The sequence below is a fragment of the Stegostoma tigrinum genome, chromosome 1 (assembly GCF_030684315.1).
Source record: "Stegostoma tigrinum isolate sSteTig4 chromosome 1, sSteTig4.hap1, whole genome shotgun sequence".
Lineage (NCBI taxonomy): Eukaryota > Metazoa > Chordata > Chondrichthyes > Orectolobiformes > Stegostomatidae > Stegostoma > Stegostoma tigrinum.
The window spans coordinates 49,121,197-49,146,894 of record NC_081354.1 but is presented as its reverse complement, the minus strand read 5'-3'; the positions used below and the strand labels follow the sequence as shown (position 1 = coordinate 49,146,894).

The window sequence follows — 25,698 nt, the reverse complement described above, 5'->3', positions numbered from 1 at the left end:
AAAAATTGTAAAGGGTGGTAAGGAAAGGTGGCAACTGGCTAAGCATCAAAAAGGGGAATTACACATGGAGGCAGAAGGTATGTTTGAGGTTCTGTATGAGGATTCTGCATCTGTCTTTATCAAGAAGAGAGATTCTGTCAGTCATAGTAAAAGAGGCAGTGAGTCACTGAATCAGTCAGTGATGGGGTTGGCACAGCAGTTTTGCCTGTCACATTCACCCTCCACTTCCCATCCAAAAGGAGAAAAATAAAGCAGAGTCAAGAGAGAGACGCAATAAGGTTGTGAGACTAGAAATACAGAATCAGAAATGTGAAGAAATACAGAACATCCATAGGAAGATATCAGAGAAAGGTAAGAGCAAGGGAATTGACTGTTTAATACTTCACTGCTGGCCTAATTTCGCCTTTCAAATTTGTACAAAATACAGATAATGTTTTGCAAAAGAAAGAGAGGGAGAATATTAGTGAGGTTTTCCACTGATGATATTTCCACTGGTTCTATGTAGCGGTTCCCCCTTCAACTCAGTCCAGTGCAGTGTCAACACACACAGCCTGACGTCAGGACGGCAGCAGAAACAGGAGCAGTGAAGCCTGCATGTGAGTGGCAACGTCTAAGCGTCTCAGCAACATTGCAATAGAACAGAAAAGGAAGGAGTCAAGCAAATGTGCAATGGACAGAAACTTTCCCCTCTTTGATTATTCCGTTTATATTTGGTTTCGCGGACTTGGATGTTTGATTGCCGAGAGGGAATAAATTCAGAGGACAAGTAAACCAGTTCGTTCGGGAACCGAACCGTCAACTGCGTGGATTGAAGTGATTTGATCTGTACTGTAGACTTTTTTTTAAAAAAAGAAAAATAAAAGTGTTGCATCTTGAGGATCTTGGAGGGTTTGATCTTTTTTGCTGTACTGTCCTCCGACCTCATATCGCAATGAGTTGGATGTGAAGGTTTGTGCAATATTTATATTTCTGTGTATCTACATACATTTATTCTTAACTAGGCATTAAGCCAGAATAGCAGCGGTTTCGTGGTTAACTAACTTGAGTGCGAATGACAAAACCTGACGGTCTGTCTACAACCATTAAAAAAAACCTTTGAAAAGTCAGCCTGTCAGTGAGGCGTTGCGCAGATTGACCTTTCCCTCTAGAAACAGAATTAAATGTGGGCTGAACATATCCTCTCCCCCGACACCACTACCTTTGGTTTCGTTTCAATAAAATCTCCCAAGTTCAACTTTTCTCCCGTGACGATTTAGGAACAAAAAAAGGGGGCGATCTTGAAAACCGCTTTCCTCATAGAAATAATGCAGATTCTGCTCTGCTTAATGTAGATCTATCGAAAAGGTTTGCACGAAAATGGTGGTTTTCACTTAAAGCAAGCGTTATATAAAAAAAATGAAGTAAAGCCTTCCAGCAACCAAAGGAAAAACGTCGTGTTTTTTTTAAATTGCGTCAGCCGGGTGGAGTCTTAGCAGATATTCTCCCCTCACCCTTCCCCGCCTCCTTCCTGACATACATCTAATATATTTTCAGTTGCAGCAGTTATATTTATTGAAGTGAGTGTCTGCAGGTGGCTCGGGCACGCCCTCCGTGAAGTTACGGGGGACGGTTAGCCGGGGCCTGGGGAAAGTTCACTCGCGCTCAGACTCGGTCTCGCGCTCGTTCAGCGTCGAGCATCAGCTGCAATTTGCGGCAGCTTGACCCGGAATGACAGTTCATCCGACCAATGAGAGTAGGATGCCGCCGCTTCGCTCGGGTATTAAAGGGCCATAGTTGTCAGCCTATAACCAATCTGCGCTGCTGGTCGGTGGTATGCCCACGAAACCCGTCCAGTCAACGAAGAGACGCGAGAGGAGCGCCCCTCCTAATAATTCCGTTCTCACTCCCCTTTCTGGTGAAAATAATCCACTCGCTCATTCACATCAATATATACATATATATATATATATATTACACATATATTTGAGCAACCTCATGTCTACGTGTTTTAGCTTTGATTTGAATCGCTTTGCACCAGTCAACTAAAAAACTGTCAAACAAGTCGCATAAAGGAAGGGGTGAGTCGCAGAAAACAATGTTATAACAAGGCATTGCTGACAGTTTAATTAATGTTTTGCTTTATTATTGACAAGAAGACTGGACATGTAATTGAACCTACAATCGGAGTCTAGTAAACATTAAGGCTCAGGCAAAATGGCCAGTGAGACGAAAGAATCGAGGATGTAGAATCAGCAGTAACTGAAGAGTAGGGCAAATCCAGGCGGTTCGGCAGGAATACGCTCCAGATTTGTAGAGTGTAGTGGTGCTATAGTTCCATTGGTGTAAATCAGTCAACCACCCCAGGGATTAATGAACGTGAAACTGGGTCTTCTGTGAGGAATGGTGGTTGGCAGTGGTCCCTGCCGTAAAATCCTCTAAGACTATGGGGTACTTACTTTTCGACAAGAATGTTTATGTTAAGTACACCTGACGCGAACTGTATGGTCGAGTTATTCAAACTTTGTGCCAAAAAGGGAAATAAAGCTGCATAATTGGGAGTATAAGATTTAGTAAGGTTTTGGTTTTCGTGGTGCTGTTTTGGTCTGTATCATCTTTCACCATTAGTCTCGTAATTATGTTTAGAGTCGGAGTGATGTGCATATGTATGCTTGTTTAAATGGTCGTGCAGCCTACAATTTTCTTACTGTGTCATCGTTATATTGCAAAACAATATTTGGCTTCACTATGTTGTACCCTAGTTGCATTGTTTTATTTCATTTATAAAAAACTTTAGATATCAGGAATGCCACATCGTTAATCTCACCGTAAATTGCTTGCAGCTCTTTCGTTAATAGAGAACTCGCACACAGCAACTTTCGACAGATTATCTGGAGTTAATGACGACTCTTGTTTCAACGTCAACGTTACATAGAAAGCGTACTGTCTACAAAGATTGATTGAAGTTTTGTTCTTAAATACATTAGGATATAAAGTATACATTTAATTTGGGAATACCTTAACTAAGTATGTTTGTTGACTAACAGATTGAAAGTTTATTTTATGAATTATTATTCTTGCAAAGATATATGTTTTATATGAAATGGAACCGAATCTATTTTTAAAAAAATACAATTCAATTGTGTTGTAGGCTTATTAAAGAAACAGTAATGGAAACCAAAGGATACGTTGACTACCCTGAAGTGATGAATATTGGAAGACAGTGGAATCTAAACAAATCAACCTTGAATGTTGGAAAAGATCAGGTTGAAAGCTGTGACAACAAGGCAATGACTGTCCTCAATGTCAGTTGCATACCTCCAGTTGTGAAGAATGCTGACGGAGAAAGCAGTCAGGAGGTCTCTCTAGTCCTTCAGCATCAGCCACATTATCATGTGCAACACCAAGATCAGCACCTTGGTTTTTTTGCTTCAGATCCGAAGTGCAACCTAGGACCTGCTAAGGAACTGTCAAAAACTGTTGCTGAGTCGATGGGTTTGTATATGAATTCTGCAAAAGAAATGGGCAGTGAGTTTAACTTTAGCATGCAACCTGAACAAATGGAGGGAAGGTCTAGCAATATTGCAGAAATTGGTGGACACGAGCTGAACCTTCAGGAGGAAAAGGTTAATGCTATATTATTACAGCGAGAGATGAGACGATGTTCCACTTCCTCCAGCCCTGGAAGAAATAGTCAGGGTTCATGCATCTCTAGTCCTGTAAACTTTAATAACTTAGGGTCTTCAGTGTCAAGTCCTATTAATATTAACTCTTGTGTCTCTAACCCTGCTAAAATAAATTACTTATCTCTATCTAGTCCTGATACTGTTAGCAATCTGGGATCTTCCATCTCTAGCCCTGACAATATCAATAATTTTAGTACTTCTGTCACTAGCCCAAGTGATGTTCATTGTGCTATCTCCAGCCCTAGTAAGATAAATAGTGTCAGCATATCTAGTCCTAGTAATATGAGCAGTTTGGGCACTTCCATCTCCAGTCCTGCCAATATCAGTAACCTGCATTCTTCAGTCTCCAGTCCCAATAACATGAGCTCTCCTCTTTCTACTCCTCATAATCTTGCTTCTCCTCTTCATGTATCAACTAATACCAACATTTTGTCTAGCCCTAACAATAATAACGTGGCCTCTTCTGTCTCCAGCCCCGCTGTAAATAATCTGCACTATTCCAATTCTAGCTCTGCTGCTGAGCCAAGAATGATCCTCAATCCTGATCAGAACTCGAGAGCAAGAAATCAAAAGCATGAGACACCTAAAGTATTTAAGGATGAGAAAATAAAAGATGAATGCTTAGATCCAGGACCAATTAACAATGTTAATCCTGCCCAGTTTATGAAAACAGAAGTAGACAGTGATTTTGGTGGGGCGTGTTTTCTAAGTCGAGGTAGTTCAGACTTACCTAATTCAATGTTTTCAATGCCTCTAAAATGTGAGATGAATGAAACCACTTGTCTGAACACAATGTATACTGGTCAAGTTTCAGAAAACCCCTGTTCAGAAATTGCCCATCAGTTGATTGATGCAAAGGCAAGTTTTGGAGACACCTTTGACCTATATGGGGTTTTGGGGATCCCAACCTCCTCCTCTAACTCTAGTTACGAACATGATACATTTTTGCAACCCAACCTGACAACAGTGATCAAACAGGAGCCAAGTGACAAAGGCTATTGCCAAGCCAACTGTTCACTTCCATCCACCATCATCGGTGTTAATTCAACTGGACAATCATTTCATTACCGAATTGGAGCCACTGGCACAATTTCTGTGCCTTGCCCTTTTATGAGAGAACAGCGAAATCAGCTTTTGAATTTAATTACTCCTGTATGCACTGTACTTGGATCTTGGAAGTCGCACCCTGTCACGCCACAGAGTTCCATCTCTCCTGGGAGAAATGCTGGCTACCAACTGCAAGGATACATTCCTGAGAAAATGTCACGGTGAGTTCTACAAAAGTTTATGAATCTGAGTACTTTGTTAAATTAGTTCAAATAGGTGTTCATCTGTAACATAGAAATAGCGATGTCATGCTGCTTATACTTTTAATTAAATCAGTTAAACAGGAAATGCCAGGTTATTACTTAATGCAAGTCATTCGTATTTTTGATGATATGTGCCAGTTTAGACAGAATATGCCAATGCTCATGCAAAATTGCCATCACCAGAAAATTATAACTTGAAAGTTATAGATAGAAAAGTACAACATTTAATTTTTTTCATAAATACTTTTACATTCTTGCATCATTAACTGTTTTTGAATATTTTAAGAACCTGTAATGCCTTCTTGAGGCAATGGAGACTTCTGCAACTCATCATTTTGCTTCAATAAGTTTGAAAGGTTTTATGCAATGAGGTATTTTGACATATGTAGATCAAAGGTCCATTTGTGATATGTATGACATTGGGTACGTTTTAAAGGGTTATCAGACAGGGTATGAAGCAATACATAGTAACTGAATATTTAGCAATAACAGGATAATAAAAACTTAAAATGCTTTGTTACCAAGCGAATGGACTTATGTAACTGCAGGTTAAATATTTTCATATAGATTGAGTCAGACATATCAACAAGTTGTAGTTTTCAAATTGCATGAATTATTAAATGTTTTGAGAATGGTTGCAGCATATGGATGGAACATAGCTAAAACAATTTTAAAAATCATTTAGGTTGTATTGTATGCAATAATAAATAGGCTTAAGTATGTAATTCAATCTCAGCCTTCTGATTCCCTTAGATACTTAGGATTTATTTCATAGTCTCTGTGTCAGAAGAGTCTGTTGATTAAACTGCGATCCAGCAATTTACTGCTGGTTAACTATTTCCTTATCATTTCCAGCTGTGACATGTCTCTATTTTGTAGGAAACGTATGAGGTAATCATCCAGGTTTAAACTAAATAAATCATAAAAATACCTCAAATTGATTTCCATTTTAATATAAGAAACAGTATTATGTAAGTATATACAGTTGTTTCTGTAACAAATATATCTCCTTCTATTTGGAGCAGCATTACATGAGTGTTTAACTTACAATGTTTAAAAATATTCTGCTAACTCAATATAATGGTGCGTTGGCACTTGTTTATCATGACCGCTCCATTTGAATGAAACAATTACTGTGTCATAGAATGGACAGTTTACCTCTCTGCCAAGGCATCCACAATTAACAAGTATAGTAATACTGACTTGATGTGCTACACAAATTCATTTTATTGTTTTTTACTGTTTATGTGATGACTTGTTTGACATGGCAGTTGACAGACATCTTTGGTGATAAGCTATTTGAATTAAGTTGCATTTCAAGTGATAATCTTAAGATGTTTTACTGTTATTCTTAGGTATCTATAAAGTACTTCATTACAAAATATAAAAATATTTCCTAAGTTCTAAATATTCAGTTCTATGTAATTCTGTTTTTTAAAAAACAGAATGTTTGTTTGTATTTGATAATAGTTTTTAATTTTGCAAGTTACTATAAAAACAAGCAATGTCCACATGCCTATGGGTCAAAATTACACTAGAAGTAAAGTGCAAAGTATTCAAGTATTCTGCTAAGTTCTTGACAACAAAATAATATCGAATATTGTCCTTTGAAAAGTTGCAATTTCACTTTTTAAAATATTTTATGTTTGTATTAGCAGTATTGCCACCAATGAAATATTTTGGCTGCTTCCCTAGCAGTTTGGGTCAAAACTCTGCTGAACGTTTTGTAAATACCTTGGCTGTTTCCAGTTCAGGATTACAATGTTTATCAATAAATTCATTTGTATTAACATATTTTGATTATTACATTTTATTTTTTTCTGAGACAGTTCCTGGTTTTCTGATTGATGGAAATCAACATCAAAAATCACTGTAGGAGTGGTTGTAAATACTCAACCTTGCACACTAAAATTTAAATCCCTCAGTATTCTGCTGAAAGCACAGCATTTTATAAATCTTGGGCTTTGCTTCTAAATTTCATAATCATGTCAGTTAATCAAGCAGCTCTTGTTTTAAGTGGTTCACATGTACAGTCATCAAACGTGTGAATAGTAATTTACTGTACTATGTTTTAGTATTAGATTTCAGGGAGAAAATAAATCGTGTTTTGATGCTAAAAGTTGTGCAGAAGTGATGTATGATAAGATTGTTATTTTACACAGCGTTACAGAAAGAAAGACATTTGCACTCAGACAGCACACAATTTTTTTTAAACAAAAACCTTCCAACAGAGGGTAATCATTTCTGTTAAAGCATCCAAAATATCCTAGGTTGACATGCTGAAGTTTTATTTCTTACACCTTTATGAGGTTCAGATGCATATTTCCCCAGATATGCTAGAAGCACCAGAGAAAGCATTACAATGCAAATTACACGTGATATCTTAGGAGATTTCTTGGTAGAAGTAATAATCTTGATTCATGGCATATCTTTATGCTCTTATTATCACTGTCAAATTTGTTAGCAATTTGTCTGGATCAAAATATTCTGACAGATCATAGAACATTACAGCACAGTACAGGCCCTTCGGCCCTCGATGTTGTGACAACCTGTCATTTGAAACCCATCTAACCTACACTATTCCATGTACGCCCATACTGTAATTATTTTGGGTTGAATGACCTAATTGGCACCAATGGGGCAGAAATCTGTTAGCACAACATGTAAAATGTCATTTACGTAGACATCTGGTCACAAAAAGTTGGTCATGATGCCAAGCAGAATACATTTTTAAACACAGCTGCGTAATAGATCATGAATAATGACAGCCAAGATCCTACCTTCAGTTGTTCTTTGGACTTTTACTCTAAGTGGCCTTTCCATGATTCTCATATTCCATAAATGAATTAACAAAGATACTAAGGAAAGGGATGGATATCAGTGCCACTTTTATTCTCCTGTCCCAGTTTCAAACGCATATACAGCAGACAAATACACATTAAGGTTCCCTGTTCTTTGACTTGGCTTGTTTTCAGAAAGGTGTTTTACCATTTTACAAATCGTCTGTCTTGTTGTCTTTAAATACAAACTTGCAATAACCTGTTTGTTTTGTAGTATTGAACTCCCGTTTACAGGCAATGAGCTGATATGGCCTGATGTTAGTTTAAGTTTCCTCATATTTCAAATGGAGGGAAGGACTTGCCCTTAATAGTTTGCTGGCAGAGAAACTAAAATGTAGCTTGTTTTAGGTTCTGAGAGTCTCATGCGATATTTGTAGAAGTACGCCTCAGTGGAAAATAGGGCAGGGGTGGGGAATCAGGCTTCAAATGAGGTAATGGTATGGACACTTTTTTTAACATAGATTGTATGAAAAGGGTGGGCTGTCATAGTGCATTTATTTTCACTGGTTTTCTCAGTGAATGAAAATTCAAGTGAATGTGATTTGTTTTGCTGAAAGTTATAGTTTATGCAATTCTTATCCAATTACTTAATACATTCCTTTCCTATTTTAACAGAGGCGTAACCCTGCTGAAAATCAAAAGAATGTCAAAGAACTATGTTAATCATTCTACAGCTAATGTCACAAACTATAATTTGTAGGATCATATATTGTAACTGAGTCATAGTAAACCTACTTATAGCAATACTATTTCTATTAGTAACAGTTTTGTAATTACATATTCATTGCTTCAAGCCTGTTTGAATTTAATTAGTGGATTAGAATTGCAACTGTTTTAGGTTAGCAGAAGTATTTTCACTATTTTGTGAATGTAGGCTGCCACCTTACCAATTTCCAGATAGGCTTCATCTAGAAAATCTCTGAACTTAACTGTTAAGTTCATGAGACTTGTTTCTCAAGTAGACCCAATCACTAAGACACAACATGAAGTTGATGCTACAGCACAAGAGAACTCTTATGGCAGTGATTGCATCCCTGCCTCCAAGCCAAAAGGTTCGGTTTCAAGTCCCACTTGTCCTTAGAGGTATGTTATATCTGAACAGGTTGATTTTTTTTTAAAAAAAACAGCGTAGGTGGAGAAGTGATGAGCATTGGTGTGCAAAAGTTTGATATAGTAGGATCAGTCTGGCTTTCTTACCCAACTGAGGGAATCTGTATAATGCATTGAAGGTAAACTGAACATTTTGTTCATTTTCTTCTCCCACTTCATTATGAAGCTATAAAAAATCTAATTGGAAATTCATTCTGTGGAAATGTGACGACCAGTTGCTGGATAACTTTGTATCAGTGATAATGGGAGCTGCAGATGCTGGAGAATCCAAGGTAATAAAGTGTGAAGCTGGATGAACACAGCAGGCCAAGCAGCATCTCAGGAGCACAAAAGCTTTTGTGCTCCTGAGATGCTGCTTGGCCTGCTGTGTTCATCCAGCTTCACACTTTATTATGCTGGATAACTTGACCTTTTAGTTAAGGGGACTGAGGGAATGAATGGTAAAAATATATTCCTGCCTTTTGCAACTTTTATAAAATAAACACCCCAGGTGATTTCCTGACCATTTTCATCTAGTTTAGTCTTGCTGCTTCAGTAAAATATATTACTAAATCTGTGCCAGTGAAAGATGAAATTCAGCAGGAAATATTAAATAAAAGTGTTTTTCATTCAATCCCTGTGCATATTTCTTCTGCCCATGCAAATCACTATGTCCTACATTTGATAATTTAGTACTCAAAGTGTTAACATGCCACAAACGCTGAGGGTTTTACTAAGTTCCTCAAATTTCAGGATTAGTGATTATGATTAAAATGGAGTGATTTAAATTTGATAATTAGTACTGTAGTTTGAGCTTTATTTCAGGGTAGATGATGTTTAAATTATTTAGTGCCTCAGCCAGAGCAATGGATTAGATCCGCTGGCATTACAGTCCCATCTAATTGCCTAAATTGTCGCACTGACAGAATTTTCATGCCAGTTCTCTGACATAAAACATTTTTGTCAGATTGTTTATAAGGATGTGGAAGTACATAAGTGTAGATTGATGAAGAATCGGATTAAGTGAATCCCTTGTACACAGCAGGATTTTTTTTTGGCTGGTCATGCTGAAACTACACCATTCACTTGGATTTTTATATCATGTGTGTTACAATTTCAAGTTCTAACTTTTAAAAGGAAAATCTGCATGCATGTTCACATGTGAGTACAGTTCAATATATTGATTTCAGCTCAAAATTTATGGGTTATAATTCATCTAATGGGACCAATTTTAACTCAGTTTAAATGCATTAGTTTTGAATGGCTAGGATTTAACATGGACGTGGTAGTCTAGTTCTCCAGCTGGAAAGTCCGGACGAGCCTGTCTCTGGGAGCCCTGGAAACCATGACCACATTTTGTAGTTGTCAGGCAATAAGGTTTCTAAAGTCACAGCTTCTGCTCGCAGTCAAATGGCCAGCAACATTTCTCTCCCAGAGCTGTCACTGGGAGCAGTGGCCTCTGCTCAAACTCCTATCGGAACTAACAAAGTGCATTCAGTGGCCAGAGTATTCAATAAATGGAGTGGTCTCACTAGGCCTAGTTGACGGTGGGACAGCAATCTTGGTAAAATTCTAGTAGAGATGAGTAAGTGATAGACACTGCATGCCCACTTGAATTTATGCCCCCCTGTCCCATCCCACCCACCTGCCAGCCAGCCTGCTCGTGGATCTTCCTTTAGGATAAGGATAGTTATCTGATGTACAGTAGAATACAGATAGTAGGATCTGCTGATGCTGGAGAATCTGAGATAACAAGGTGTAGAGCTGGATGAACACAGCAGGCCAGGCAGCATCAGAGGAGCAAGAAAGCTGACATTTCGGGCCTAGTGCCTTCTTCAGAAATGGGGGAGGGGAAGGGGATTCTGAAATAAATAGGGAAAGAGGGGGAGGCGGATAGAAGATGGATAGAGAGGAAGATAGGTGGAGAGGAGATAGACAGGTCAAAGAGGTGGGGGTGGAGCCAGTAAAGGTGAGTGTAGGTGGGGAGTTAGGGAGGGGATAGGTCAGTCCAGGGAGGATGGACAGGTCAAGGGGGTGGGATGAAGCAAGTAGGTAGGAGATGGGGCTGGGCTTGAGGTGGGAGGAGGGGATAGGTGGGAGGTAGGACAGGTTAGGGAGGCAGGGACAAGCTGGGCTGGTGTTGGGATGTGGTTGGGGGAGGGGAGATTTTGAAGCTTGTGAAGGCCACATTGATACCATTGTGCTGCAGGGTTCCCAACTGAACTATGGCTCCTGCAATCTTTGGGCGGCATCGTTGTGGCGCTGTAGGATGCCCAGGAAGGACATGTTGCCTTAGGACTGGGAGGCGGAATTGAAATGGTTGGCGACTGAGAGGTGCAGTTGTTTGTTGTGAACTGAATGTAGGTGTTCCACAAAGTGGTCCCCAAGCCTCCGCTTGGTTTCCCCAACGTAGAGGAGGCCACAACTGGAACAGTGGATACAGTATACCACATTAGCAAATGTGCAGGTGAATATCTGCTTGATGTGGAAGGTCATCTTGGGGCTTGGGTTGGGGGTGAGTGAGGACATGTAGGGGCAGGTGAAGCACTTCCTGCGGGTGCAGGGGAAAGTGCTAGGTGTGGTGGGGCTGGAGGGTAGTGTGAAGTGGACAAAGGAGTCACGGAGAGAGTGGTCCCTCCGGAACATTGATAAGGGTGAGGTCGGATTGCAGATGGCAGAAGTGTCACAGGATGATGCATTGGATCTGGAGGTTGGTGGGATGGTACATGAAGACGAGGGGGATTCTGTTTTAGTTGTTATTGTGGGGAGGGGTCTGAGAGATGAGTTGCAGGAAATGCGGGAGGCACAGTCGAGGGCGTTCTTGATCATTGGGGGTAAGTTGTGGTCCTTGAAAAATGAGGACATCTGAGATGTTCAGGAGTGGAATGCCTCATCCTGGGAGCAGATGCAGCAGAGGCGAAGGAATAGGGAATAGCATTTTTGCAGGAAAGGTGGGTGAGAGGAGGTATGTTCTAGGTAGCTGTGGGAGTCGGTAGGCTTGAAATGGATATCGGTTTCCAGGTGGTTGCCAGATATGGAAACCAAGGTCCAGGAAGAGAGGTATCAGAGACGGTCCAGGTGAATTTAAGGTTGGGGTGGAAGGTGTTGGTGAAGTGAATGAACTGTGGAACTCCTTGTGGTGGTACGGGCTGGTGCCGATACTGTCACTGATGTAACGGAGGAACGCGTGGGGTTTAGGGCTAGTGTAGCTACGGAAGAGGGATTGTTCCATGTATCCTACAAAGAGGCAGGCTTAACTTGGGCCCATACAGGCACCCATGACCACCCCCTTTGTCTGTAGGAAGTGGGAGGAGTTGAAAGAGAAGTTGTTAGGGGTGAGGACTAGTTCAGCTAAGTGGATGAGGGTGTCAGTGGACTGTTTTACTCACTGACAAATTCACGCAACCTCTGTAGGTAAACCTTATACTTTTGGTACCAACTGATTTGACAGACTTCAAGGGACAAAAAAGCATTTCAAGCCAATTCACAGAACAGTAATCAAGCAAAATTTGACTTTTTGTCAGGGAAGGAGATATTGTGAAGGATCATGTAAAGCTTTGTTAAAGAGATGCATTTAAAGAAATAGGATGAAGCCTGATAGAGAGGCAGTAAAATTTAGAAAGGGAGCTCCAGAATTTATAGCCTGGCCGACTGACGGCCAGTTATGGTACAAAATGAGCAGGGACCTAAATGAGAAGCCAGAATTATCTGAATTCCCTGAGGCATATTGACTGGAAACTATGATAGAGAGAGAAACAGGGTGTACCCTGAAGGGGTTTAAATACACAATGAGATTTTTAAATTTCAATGTTTTGGTGTGTGAATCCAAACTTGTAAAAACATTAAAAGAAATCAAAAGAACTGTGGATGCTGTTAATACGAAACAAAAACAGAAATCGCTGGAAAAGCTCAGCAGGTCAGGCACATCTGTGAAGAGAAATCAGAGTTAGTGTTTTGAGTCACTGGACTCAAAACGCTAACTCTGATTTCATAGATGGTGCCAGACTGACTGACCTATCCTGCAAGTTCTGTTTTTGTTGTGTAAATGTTACTCTGCAGTATAAATCCTTCTATCCCCTCTCTCTTCTTCTACTCTGATTGTTTTAATTTTCAAACTTTTGTGTTTTTCACAAAATTCCCAAAAGGGAAATTTTTTCGATTGTGGCCCTATAGCGACTGATCACTGATTGTTATACTCACTATGGGGCAAAGATCAACTTTACAGGATTTTGATTGCTGCTATATGATGTGACGTTTTAAGATTTGGAGATATGAACTTCAATTACTTGTTGAGCTTCATTTGGGTTTCTTAAGTTGGCTTTAATAAGCAATACTGATCATATTGAACTAGCTGCACTTGCAAAACCCAAAATATAAAGTCTGCTGTTAGATGTGATTATGTGATTGAACAGCATTGCTGAACAATCCTAAGTGAGCTAATAGCTGCACTATAAACCAGTGTAAGATAATCAGTTGAGGTCTCAAAGTAGGTCATTTACACGTGTTAGAAGCAACATACATTCTTACACAGGGACCAATTATCTACAAGCAAAAAGAATCCTTGACCATTTTTTGATCTACCTAGGAGCTCAGGAGTCTGTAACTTTCCATTGCTTTCTCCATGCAGTGCTTTAACCAATCAGAGTAAGCCTGCAACCAGTCAGCATCCTTTGCTCCCAAAGTATAAATTGCTGTTTTTTTTTAATTTGGCAATCTTCCATATGTGCTCTGAGTGCAAGATGCAAAGCTTTGGCAACATGACTCTCTTCACAGTAATATTTTACTTGGAATAGAGTTAGAGGTGGGGTGGCAAATTAGATTTGTGCTTGGCATTGGGCAGAATAACTTCTTGTCCAATTTCCGAATTGCTGTTAACCTTGAAACCTGCTGATGATTGATATATGTACTCTCAGCTCAGACTAACTTCGCAATTTATAATTTTGGAGACAGATTTTATATTATACCTTCAATTCATGACTCTAAGCAGGAGAAGAAAACAAATTTTTTCTGCAGATCTTCTTGATAAAATTTCGATTCATTGTGTGTTCAAACAGGAGAAGCAGGGTTACATATTTGCTTTAGTCATTTTGAAGCTTGATAATAACTCTTGCACTCCAGTGGAGAGAAGTGGCAAGAAGTCCAAGCTTCTTTTGAAAGGGAAACAAAGAATCAGGAGAATTGCATTTGCACTTCTGGAATTTACCTTATAATCTTTAATCATAAACACATGGAAGAATAATCGCTTTTTAGAAGTGTAATAGCTTGTGCTTGTAAACTCAGGTTTTGCTAAGTTGTTCTAACAATTGGATATTTTAGCATGGTTATTGAACGTCCCATGACAACTGGTTGGTGATACAAAGTGATGACAACAGCACAGGTTCAGTTTCCATACCAGCTGAGGTTATCCAGCAGGTCCTACTTTCTCAACCTCTGCTGTCGCCTCAGATTAAATCACGGCCAGTTATGTCTCTCTCTCACCCTTGCTCTCGCTCTCTCTCCTGCAGTGAGAGAATAGCCTGATGGTCCACTATGACTGTGGTGACTTTACCGTTTACATCCCCATGGTCTGATAGTTTAACTGAGACAATAATCCATTTAAAATAAGTACTTCATTAAAATTTAAATTTCAAACCTATAAATCTGTTTTGTTTCATGGTATCCACAACACAATAGTAATTACATACATTGTTATATTTAAGCATGACAAAGGTAGTAATCATACAGCAAGAAAAAGGTTAATTACAAAAAGTAAAGATTTTTAATTAGGGTCCAATTTGTCACCTATGAGTAAGCTGATTTTGAACGACATGACTTAAAATATGACTTAAAATAACTGTACAAATACATTACTACTTACGTTGGTGTACAGTTTCCAGCTTGTTGGTGAATTAAAGAAAAATTTTAAAGTTAAAATTAGTGGGTTTTTTTCCCCAGTGCCTATCTGTCCTGTAACAAAATTTAAATACTTCACTTTAAGAACTATTTCCAAGACTCATAAATGGCCCCAATTAAATGGAAACTTGCAAAGAGGGATTAATTTGATCTAGGAGAATGTGACCATTTTTGTGGCCAGAGTGAACTTCTGGTGTGCTACTTTTTAAACTGATATAAAAAATCTTGAAAACTTGATTTTTGTTTAAAGTAATTTGCATCAGAAATTCCTTTGATTTTTCTTAATGCAGCAGTTTGAGTTACGTTGAGAAATTACTCTGAAATCTACGTGCAACCCAATGAAAAGTGCAGGCCCACTTTTTTTGTTAAAGTAAAATCATCAATAAAGCAAACCTAAGACCATTAATCCATCAATTTTCAATCAAAAGAATACAAATTACTTCAAATTCTTTCTTTTTCATACCTTGCTATCCCCTTCCCATTTTCGGTCACTTTCTCCTCCCAGACATGAAGGACTGCGTTTGGATGAGAACCAACTCCTATGTCTTTGCTAGTGATGCTCCTGTGTTACATGCTGAAAAGAAGAGCAGGGACATTTTCCTGATGGCGTATTCCGTATTCCAACCTTACCAACACTACAGATAGTAACAGATATTCTGATCATTTAATTCATTGGTTTTATAAGTTGTGTGTTATATTTGCCTGCAGTTTAAAAATAATTTGGCTGTCGAGTGATTTTAATCATTTTTTAAGAAAATGCAAGCTCCACATAAATAAAGTTCTTTCTTCTTAAATCTTTCCCCATTGTTTTAATTTAGTTAGCTATTGAATCTATTCTCAGATTACAGATCGTTGTGTAACATACATAAAAAGTGTTCAGTTTATTGTTCTACTTAACAATTGATAAATGAATTGGTTGCACAGTGGAAAGACATGAAAGATGTATCAGTGCTTGGAGGGGGAAAGGTCACCCTTGACAAGTGATGAAACCCAAGGCTGGTATCCACCTGTGCTTTCTGGGTGTCCAATGTGCCTTTAACCAGCACCTTCCAAACCTGCAAACTCTATTGCCTAAAAGGACAAGAACAGCAGGCATGTGGAGCTCCATCACCTGGAAGTTCCCTTCTAGGTGATATGCCATGCTGACTTGGAAGTACTTTGCCATTTCTTCACTAGTTGGGTCACTGTGCACGAAGCACTATGTGTGTACCTATGTCACACAGGGATTGCAGCAGCTCAAGGGTAGTCAGGGATGGAAAATAAAGGCTGACCTAGCCAGTGATGCCATAAGCCCAAGAAAAAAAAGAAAGAAAGGACAGTCAACCAAATGGAGTATACAGGCAGTTACTAAACTCTGAAACAGCCATTGTTATCACGGACGATTAGAGATGCCAGGCACAATATTGGCTTCTTTCGTAGATATCCGAGTATCTCTTAGATTCCTGGGACTTGAGCATTCGACTTGTGGCAAGATGACTGAACTTCGCAAGTGATCTCTAAAGATCACCCCTTGAGGATAGAAGTATTCACAATTAGGGATTGTTCATTTAATATAGGGGGATTTTCCATTTAAACTATGTGCAATATAAATTCAGGTTCAAACACTCTGCAGATCAAGTTGCATTTGAAGAAGGATAGACAAGTTGATATTTCAGAACTGAGAGATGTTACAATCTAATGGCACTTAAAAAGAACAGAAAAAAAGGAGGGAAAATTCACACAGAACCATTTATTTTTCATTCACATGATATGTCTGTCACAGGCTAGGCTAGCATATATTGCTCATCCCTAATAGCCTAGAGGGCTGTTGAGAATCAACCACATTGCTGTGGGTTTGGAGTCTGAGGCCAGACCATCAGTTTCCTTCCCGAAAGGACAGTGTTGAGCAAGATTTTTTTTCACAAAAATGGTCATTGGTTATTATTAAGACTGCTAATCCCAGACTTTTATTGAATTCCAGGTCCCGGGGACATTACCTGATTTCTTTCTGCACATCTTTCTTCAGACCTGGGCAATAGTACAAGCAAATAATGTTTTTAAAAAACCAGAAAAATGGGGTAAGATACATAAAAGATATAACATAGAATGAATAGAATGACCAGTAAATAAATTAAAAGCTGCAGACAGTTTAAATCATAACAGAGGTGATAATAAGGGGAGATAATTAGTTCAGCCAAAGCTGAGTTTTAACAAACAGTTAATTGTCAATTTTGAGGAGTTTCCCAGAGGGTTTCTGTCTGAGCCCTAATGCATCATTTCACACAATTCTCTGCTGCTAACTTCAATATGTATGCACTGTACCTATACAGTGCTGCACTCATGCTACTATGTGTTCACCAGTGTCAGAAATACTTGTCACTGCCGGGATCTTTTGAGATTTTTGCTGCTGTCGCCATTTTTAAAGCATGAACAATCATTGCCAGCCATGAATAGCCCTTCACAATGCACGTAGTTAGAAGGGGTAAAAAAAGAGCAAGTCTTCAATGGAAATAAAAATTTGGAAATATAGTGTGACTTTACATCATCATCTAATTGATTATCATTGTAAATACAGCTATAAGAAGTACACTACTTAGGTTACCTGTCCTTAGTGCTATACCATCTTAGAGTCCTGTCTAAAGATTGCCATTATTTCCCTAATGCCCAACATAGCATTATATGTTGTCATTTTTTGATTTGGGAGTATCATCTTCTGGAAAGACTTCAAACAGTTGAAAACATTAACTGTTAGTAAACAACAGCAAAAGTGAAGATTAAACAAACAAAACAAAAGCTGCATTTTCCTCTGGGACCAAACAGGGTCTGTCTGATCTGAAGCAACATCAGATTCACAATCAGTGAATATTTACTCCACCCAACTTGCATCTATTGAAATGGGTGTCAATTGAGAGCTATTTGATTTGTTGCACCAGATGCTGTCTGCCATATCATTCTTAAGGTAATGTTGCTCCTGCTCAATGTTCTCATTTTCCTCTCTGCAAACTGCAGCTGCTGTCCCATCTCTTCAGCATCTATTACAATCCTTCTTTGCCTGATCCAGTTGTGCAGGGCAGTGCATGCAAGGATTATGCAGCATATTCTATTTGGACTCTTCTGTAATTCCCCCTAAATTGATTCAAGAATAAGATCCTCCTCTACAGGAGGGCTTTCATCTGGTGCAAGAATGGGCTGCATTGCACCTATGCTTAGCCTCAGCCAATGGCTTATATAATACAATAATAGGAGTTCACAAAGATATTGGCATGGCAGATCTCATGGGACCTACCGAGATATGGTACTGATCACAGATCACCTGTTCATTGCTGAAATGGTATTCTTTTCTTACGATGAAGGCAGCGGTGTCATGATATGGCACTATCAATGCAACATATGCAAAATCTATAGTGCTTTGTACTAAACAGAAGTGACCAATGTTGGCAAAGCCCACTACCTGGGCCATTACACTGACTTAAGTGGACTTCAAGGATTCCAACAAGTGGTATTATCATGAGGCTATTAATCCAGAGACCAGGCAATGTTCTGGGTGTTTGGGTTTGAATCCCACTGTGGCAGATGGTAGAATCTGAATTCAGTAATTTGGAATTAAGAGCCTAATGATGACCATGGAACCATTGCTGATTGCCATGAGAAACCCGTCTGGTTCAATAAACAAAAAAGCCAAAGAACAGCAGGTGCTGGAAATCAGAAACGAAAACAGAATTCTTCAGAAGGGTCTCTGAACCTGAAACATTAACCCTGCTTTCTCTCTACAGATGCTGGCAGACCTGCTATGTTTTTCCCAGCAATTTCTGTTTTGATTCTATGTGGTTCACTCGTGTCCTTCAGGAAAGGAAATTTGCCATCCTTACCTGGTCTGGCATACATATAACTCCAGACCGTAACTGCCCTTTTGGCAATTAAAGCTGAGCAATAAATGCAGGCCTAGCTAGTGATGCCTACATCCTATGAATGTTCTGGGCCAGTGTCCTGAGATATCCACAGTCTGTGGTGGCAGTGTATCTCACTCATCTGGAGGAAATGACATTAAAGACAATAGACTGTGAGCTTGTCTTCTGTTTCTGAGGGGACCTTCACTGTAGTTTATTCATATGGAAGCTGTTTGGCAGCAACTGGATACTCTTGCTGAGGCTGGGCTTGCTGGCCCATTCATTCCTCCTTGATTTCTCAGCAATGATAACTCCTGGTGTATCTGGATCTATTTGCCTTAGGTTCAATGAAACCTATGTGGAAAATATCAGAAACGGAACAGGTCCTTGGACTTATAAGCAGTTCATATTGCATACAACTGACACTGATACAGTGAGATACGAGTCATGAAATGCCTGTACCTGAATCTTTGACATGGTGGATGTCATCCTAATGTGTGCAGCACATACAATACAGTAGGAGACTGTAAGCATAGTAGGATTATTTAACTATGACCTCCCTGCCACAATGCCCCACACCAGCAGAATTGCATAGAAGAGCTTGTTGGCAAATACGTACAGTTACTGAAAGGAAATTAGTTTCACACTTTTATACAGCCTGTGAAACTTTTCAAACCTCAGTGAAAAATTGGAATTTTTCTTTCTTGATGTTGACATTCTTATTTTCTTGACCTTGCCATATTTTTCCAACTGCTTTACTTTTGCCTACATCTTTCAGGGGCTAGGAGAATTCCACCCATAATGAGAGAAATTAAAGGCATTTTTTGAAAGATGGAGATTTTATGAAGAGATCAGAAAGACAATGGTAAGGCTATTGCAAATTGAAATAGAAAGAGGGAATCTGGAAAAATGGAGCAACCTCCAACAGTCCAGTTGTCCAATGCAGGGAAATCAAAGCATATTACTATTTCAGTTTCCATCTGTGAAAACTTAACTTCATTTGAAGAGGTCAGCAGTTGCCATTGCAGTCATACAGCCACATTTGAATAGCTTAGGTGCCTTTTTGCTTTGACTCACACATCCAAAATAACTTCTCGAGTGAGATACTAGTAAGTTAATGAAACTTAATCCAACCAAGAAGCAGGCTTCTGGCAGAGAGAAAATTAGGACAAATTATATATTGGAATTGTTACTATTCATTTGAATAACAAATAATTTTCCTACAAAAACAACGGTTTCAAAGACAAATGTAAAATAATTTTAAAATGCAACATAAGTATTGGCCTAGTTAATGCATGTGTAACTTAAATCTACATTTATTTTCTTATTCATGTACAAATGATGTATGAGGTTTAGATTGATCATTGGTAATTGACATTCATAAATGGGTGGCATGGTGGCTCAATGCTTTGCACTACCACGGGGACCCAGGTTCAATTTCAGCCTTTGGTAACTGTCTGTGTGAAGTTTGCATGGTCCCCCTGAATCTGTGTGGGTTTCTTCTGGGTGCTAGAATTTAACTGCTAGAATTTAGAAAAGTAAGAGGTGACTTGATTGAAACATGTAAAATTCTGAGCGGTCTTCTCAGGGCAGATATGCAGAGGATACTTATTCTTATGGAAGATTCTAGAATTCAGGTTCACTGTTAAAAAATCAGAAATCATTCAATTAAAACAGAAATCTTTTCTCTCGGAGAATCATGAGTATTTGGAACCCATTTCCCGAAAAAATGTTTAAATCAGAGTCCATGAATATTTTTAGGGCAGAAATTGATCAATTCTTGTTGAGTATGGGGGTGAAAAGTTATCATGGGTAACCAGGAATGCCATTTTGAGGTTGTAATCAAATGAACCATGATCTTTTTGAATAGCAGAATGGGCTTGAGTTTCTGAATGGCCTACTCCTGCTCATTATTCTATGTTTTTATTTTTTTTATGGTAATCATTTTCCATATCGCCAGTTTCATCTACCTTTTCCTTGATGCCTAAACACTTAATTAGCATAACATACTGTTGGGTAATGGGCAAGAAAAGCAAAAGAGTGATTTCTAAAATAGGCATAACCTTGTCTTTAAAATCTGTCAGAATATTGAAATGGATTTTGGCAATAAAGAGAGCATTAAATAGTTTAGCAATATATTGTAACAGCCATAATTTTACACCCAATCTAGTCATAATATTCATTACACATGAAAGAAACATTCCACCATCTTTATAAGAAAAAAATTATTCCGGTTATAAACCTGCCATTGGTTCACCAGCCTATTGTGTCTTCAGCTCAGTTAACATAGCTTACATAAGGAAGAACATAGGCCAGCCAGCATCTGAGGAGCAGTAAAGCTGATGTTTTGGGTCTGGACCCTTCTTCAGAAATGGGGAAGGGGAACGGGGCTGTGAAATATATAGAGGCAGGGGGAGGCAATGACAGAAGGCAGATAGTAGAGCAGATAAGTGGAGATAAGACAGACAGGTCAAGGAGCCGGGGATGAAGCCAGTAAAGGTGAGTGTAGGTAGGGAGTTAGGATGGGGTTGGTCAGTGAGGAGGGAGGGGCCGGGTAGGTGGGAGGGAAGACGGACAGGTCAGTAGCTGTGAGGTGAGTGTAAGTAGGAAGTGAGGGTGGGGGTTGGTCAGTGAGGTGGGAGGAGCGGATAGGTGGGAGAAAATACGGACATGTCAAGGAGGAGGGGGATGAGAGGGGGCTGCTTGGGATAAGGTCGAGGCGGGGAGATTTTGCAGCTTGTGAAGTCCACAGTGAGACCATTGGGTTGTAGGGTCCCCAGGCGGAATATGAGGTGCTGTTCCTCCAGTTTTTGGGTGGTATTGTTGTGACACTAGAGGAGGCCCAGGATGGACGTGTCATCTTAGGAGTTGCAGGGGGAGTTGAAGTGGTTTGCGACTGGGAGGTGTTGTCATTTGTCATGAGCCGAATGTAGGCGCTTCACAAAGCAGTCTTCAAGCTTCCGCTTAGTTTCCCCAAAGGAGGCACATTGGGAACAGCAGATACGATGTATCACATTCACGGATTTCCAGGTGAACATCTGTTTAATGTGGAAAGTTTTCTTGGGGCCTGGGATAGAGGTGAGGGGGGTGTATAGGGGCAGGTTTAGCACCTCCTGTGGTTGCATAGAAAGGTGCTGGGGGTGGTGGGGCTAGTGGGGAGTGTGGAGCGAACAAGGGAGTCGCAGAGAGAGCAGTCCCTCTGGAAGGCAGATAAGGGCAGGGAGGGAAATATATCCTTGGTAGTGGGGTCAGATTGCAGGTGGTGGAAGTGGCAGAGAATGATGGGTTGAATTTGGAGATTGATGGGCTTTGGCAGTTGAAGGTGGGTTTTGCGGAGGCTTTGTGCTGAAATACAAAATCTCTGAGGGCCCTAGATTGAAACGCAGGATACTGGAATTTCATTGAATCATTTTCCAACTTGCCATCTAAAACAAATGAAAAACAGCAGTAAACTGGCTACTGTCATGAGAAAGTCGCAAGGCACCTGTCTGTAAATGGGGTATTTGCATGAGAATTTTAGCAGGGATTCACTGGTGAACGCTGGCATTGTGAGAGAGACATAAGAGCACTACTATTCCTTCTAATGCCCCAAAATGTTAAAAATTTACATCTTACCACTTCTTCCCCAAGAGATTTTACTGAACAGTGGCCACCTTGATCAGTTAGTGTTCAAAATATCATTGGAATCCTAATTATTACTTAGAGATACTGACTTCAGTGTATTTACGAGGCATGCATCTATTTGAGGCAGGTGCCTTTTTTACCTGGAAAAGACAGAAAATTAGAATGTGACAACCAGTAATAGAGTGGAAAACAGGGTATGGTTTTAAATATAAATTTAGATGTACCGCTGCTTCATTCTTATCAGGAGCATTGGAATCATTCCTCATGTCATGAGTTTTGGGGTAATTGGTGTTGAACACCGTATTTTAGTGTATCTTGGAGTTTTTAACAATTAGTATTTAAGTTACTTGAGAAATATCTTTCTTTTAACAAAACATTTAAATAACTCAAATTTACAAAATAGTTTATATTACTCAAGGAAAGATTACTGCATCATGCTCTACAAAATATTCAGAAGTGTGTTAATTTAAAGGAAGGAAAGCTTCTCCATTTACGATCTCCATTTAGGAAGCTCTCTTTTGGAGAGTACACATACAATGAGTATAGGCTCCCAGTATTTATTATTACATTATCACAGGGTTATAGGATAAATTATAGTTTACCAGTAGAATTTTACATTGGTAAGGATTTTTGGGATTAATAATTAAGGAAAAAAGTGCTGCTGAGTACTATCAGGTGATATTGCTGTAAAACCACGAGTTATCAATTTACAAGACATTGTGTTATGTTGTATTGCAATGTAGTCACAATAAAATGTGAAATAGGACTTTGACTTAATGGTCATGACTTTCTTCCCAATCTGGCTCCCATGGCCTTGTTTTCATGATTTTCCTCTGGAAATGACTGTAGCTGTATAGACTAGTTCAGTGATCCAGTAAGGATGGTTTTGCTGTCATTTGTCATCATAGTAGATCCAGATACATGTTTCTAGTGTCTACTAGGAATTTAAAATTTAACTTCTTTGGAGATAATCCACAGGACATCACTGCCTGAAGCCTGCAACAGCCATATCACACCTTTTCACACACCCAATCCAAGGCAGGCTTCCTGAGGCAGGGATATAGGTAAAATACCTCTGAAACTCAACTGGCATATTTTAATAAACCAACCTCGATATCTGCTGGAGTCAACTCAAGGTTAAAGAAGTGAACAAAGTCAATCTTGCACAGTTCCACTGGGAGCCCTACTGATGAATAGAACATAGAATAATACAGCACAGAACAGGCCCTTCGGCCCTTGATGTTGCGCCAACCTGTGAACTAATCTAAGCCCCTCCCCTACACTATCCCATCATAATCCATATGCTTTTCCAAGGACTGCTTAAATGCCCCTAATGTGGCTGTGTTAACTACATTGGCAGGCAGGGCGTTCCACGCCCTTACCACTCTTAGAGTAAGAATCTACCTCTGACATCTGTCTTAAATCTATCACCCCTCAATTTGTAGCTATGCCCCCTTGTACAAGCTGAAGTCATCATCCTCAGAAAAAGACTCTAACTGTCCACCCTATCTAATCCTCTGATCATCTTGTATGTCTAGACATACAAGATGATCAGAGAATAGTATCAAACAAAATAGCTGCTTGTGAATAGAGGTGCCGGATTTCTTGCTAGACCTTGCATTGGATGATGAATTGAAAAAAAACACTTGGGTCATATTAGCAAAAGCATAATCGAAGGGTTAAGTTCACATCCCAAATGAACAGTTGCTATAAAATGATCAAAAGGTATGGCTAACATCAAACTGGCAAGCTGAATCTTACAGGATTTTCGTGGTTGGTTCACTTGCCAAGCTGGTTTGTTAGCTCACAGACTTTTCATTACCCTGCTGGGTAACATCATCAGTGCATCCTCCGATAAAGTGCCATTGTGTTTTTCCACCTGGTTTTTTACTCTGGGGTCCGTTGGAATTGGTTACCTCATTTCCAGTTTTTCTCTGCAGTAGTGTGTACATTGGTTCTAACTCTGCATTTTTATTGATGGCTGCCTTGGTGGAGAACCAAGCCTCTAGAAATTCCTGCGCTTGTCTCTGTTTGGCCTATCCTAGGATGTTGATGAAGTCCCAATCGAACTGGCAGTTTTCCTTAACCGTGTGAATGGAGACGAACAATACTGGTCATGTAAATAGACAATAAGTGCAGGAGTAGGCCATTTGCCCCTTCGAGCCAGCACCACCATTCATTATGATCATGGCTGATCATCCAGAATCAGTATACTGTTCCTGCCTTATCCCCATAACCCTTGATTCCACTATCTTTAAGAGCTCTATCCATCTCTCTCTTGAAAGTATCCAGAGAGTTGGCCTCCACTGCCTTCTGGGGCAGAGCATTCCATATATCCACCACTCTCTGGGTGAAGAAGTTTCTCCTCAACTCTGTTCTAAATGGCCTACCTCTTATTTTTAAACTGTGTCCTCTGGTTCTGGACTCCCCCATCAACAGAAACATACTTCCTGCCTCCAGATTGTCCAATCCCTTAATAATCTTATTCGTCTAAATCAGATCCCCTCTCATCCTCCTAAACTCAAGCGTAAACAAGCCCAGTCGCTCCAATCTTTCAACATATGATAGTCCTGCCATTCCGTGAATTGACCTTGTGAACCTACGCTGCACTCCCTCAATAGCCAGAATGTCCTTCCTCAAATTTGGAGACCAAAACTGCACACAATACTCCAGGTGCGGTCTCACCAAGGCCCTGTACAGCTGCAGAAGGACCTCTCTGCTCCTATACTCAAATCCTCTTGTTATGAAGGCCAGCATGCCATTAGCTTTCTTCACTGCCTACTGTACCTGCATGCTTGCTTGCTTTCATTGACTGATGTACAAGAACACCCAGATCTCGTTGAACTTTCTCTTTACCTAACGACTCCATTTAGATAGTAATCTGCCTTCCTGTTCTTGCCACCAAAGTGGATAACCACACATTTATCCACATTAAACTGAATCTGTCTTGCATCCGTCCACTCACCTAGCCTGTCCAAGTCACCCTGTATTCTCATAACATCTTCATCACATTTCACCCTGCCACCCAGCTTTGTGTCATCAGCAAATTTGCTAATATTACTTTTAATGCCTTCATCTATATCATTAATGTATATTGTAACTAGCTGCGGTCCCAGCACCGAACCTTGTGGAACGCCACTGGTCACTGCCTGCCATTCCGAAAGGGACCCGTTTATCACTATTCTTTGCTTCCTGTAAGCCAGCCAATTTTCAGTCCAAGCCAGTATTATGCCCCCAATACCATGTGCCCTAATTTTGCTCACTAATCTCCTATGTGGGACTTTATCATAGGCTTTCTGAAAGTCCAGTTGTACTACATCCACTGGCTCTCCCTTGTCCATCTTCATAGTTACATCCTCAAAAAATTCCAGAAGATTAGTCAAGCTCGATTTCCCCTTCGTAAATCCATGCTGAC

The 25,698-nt window shown here is 39.7% G+C and overlaps 1 protein-coding gene across 4 annotated transcripts in view; it reads left to right on the top strand.

Annotated features, from left to right (window-relative positions):
• The first annotated feature begins 203 nt into the window (after positions 1 to 203).
• nr3c2 (nuclear receptor subfamily 3, group C, member 2) overlaps positions 204 to 25,698 on the top strand; it is a 326,066-nt gene continuing 300,571 nt past the window's right edge. The window contains exons 1-3 of one of the 4 annotated variants that reach the window (XM_059645238.1): positions 204 to 351; positions 506 to 948; positions 3,128 to 4,930. In XM_059645238.1, coding sequence (XP_059501221.1) covers positions 3,147 to 4,930 — 1,784 coding nt within the window. In that variant the 5' untranslated portion in view covers positions 204 to 351; positions 506 to 948; positions 3,128 to 3,146. Of the gene's footprint in view, positions 352 to 505; positions 949 to 1,811; positions 2,058 to 3,127; positions 4,931 to 25,698 lie in introns of those variants that run through there. The other 3 variants (XM_048529794.2, XM_048529777.2, XM_048529786.2) reach the window with 3 other exon arrangements.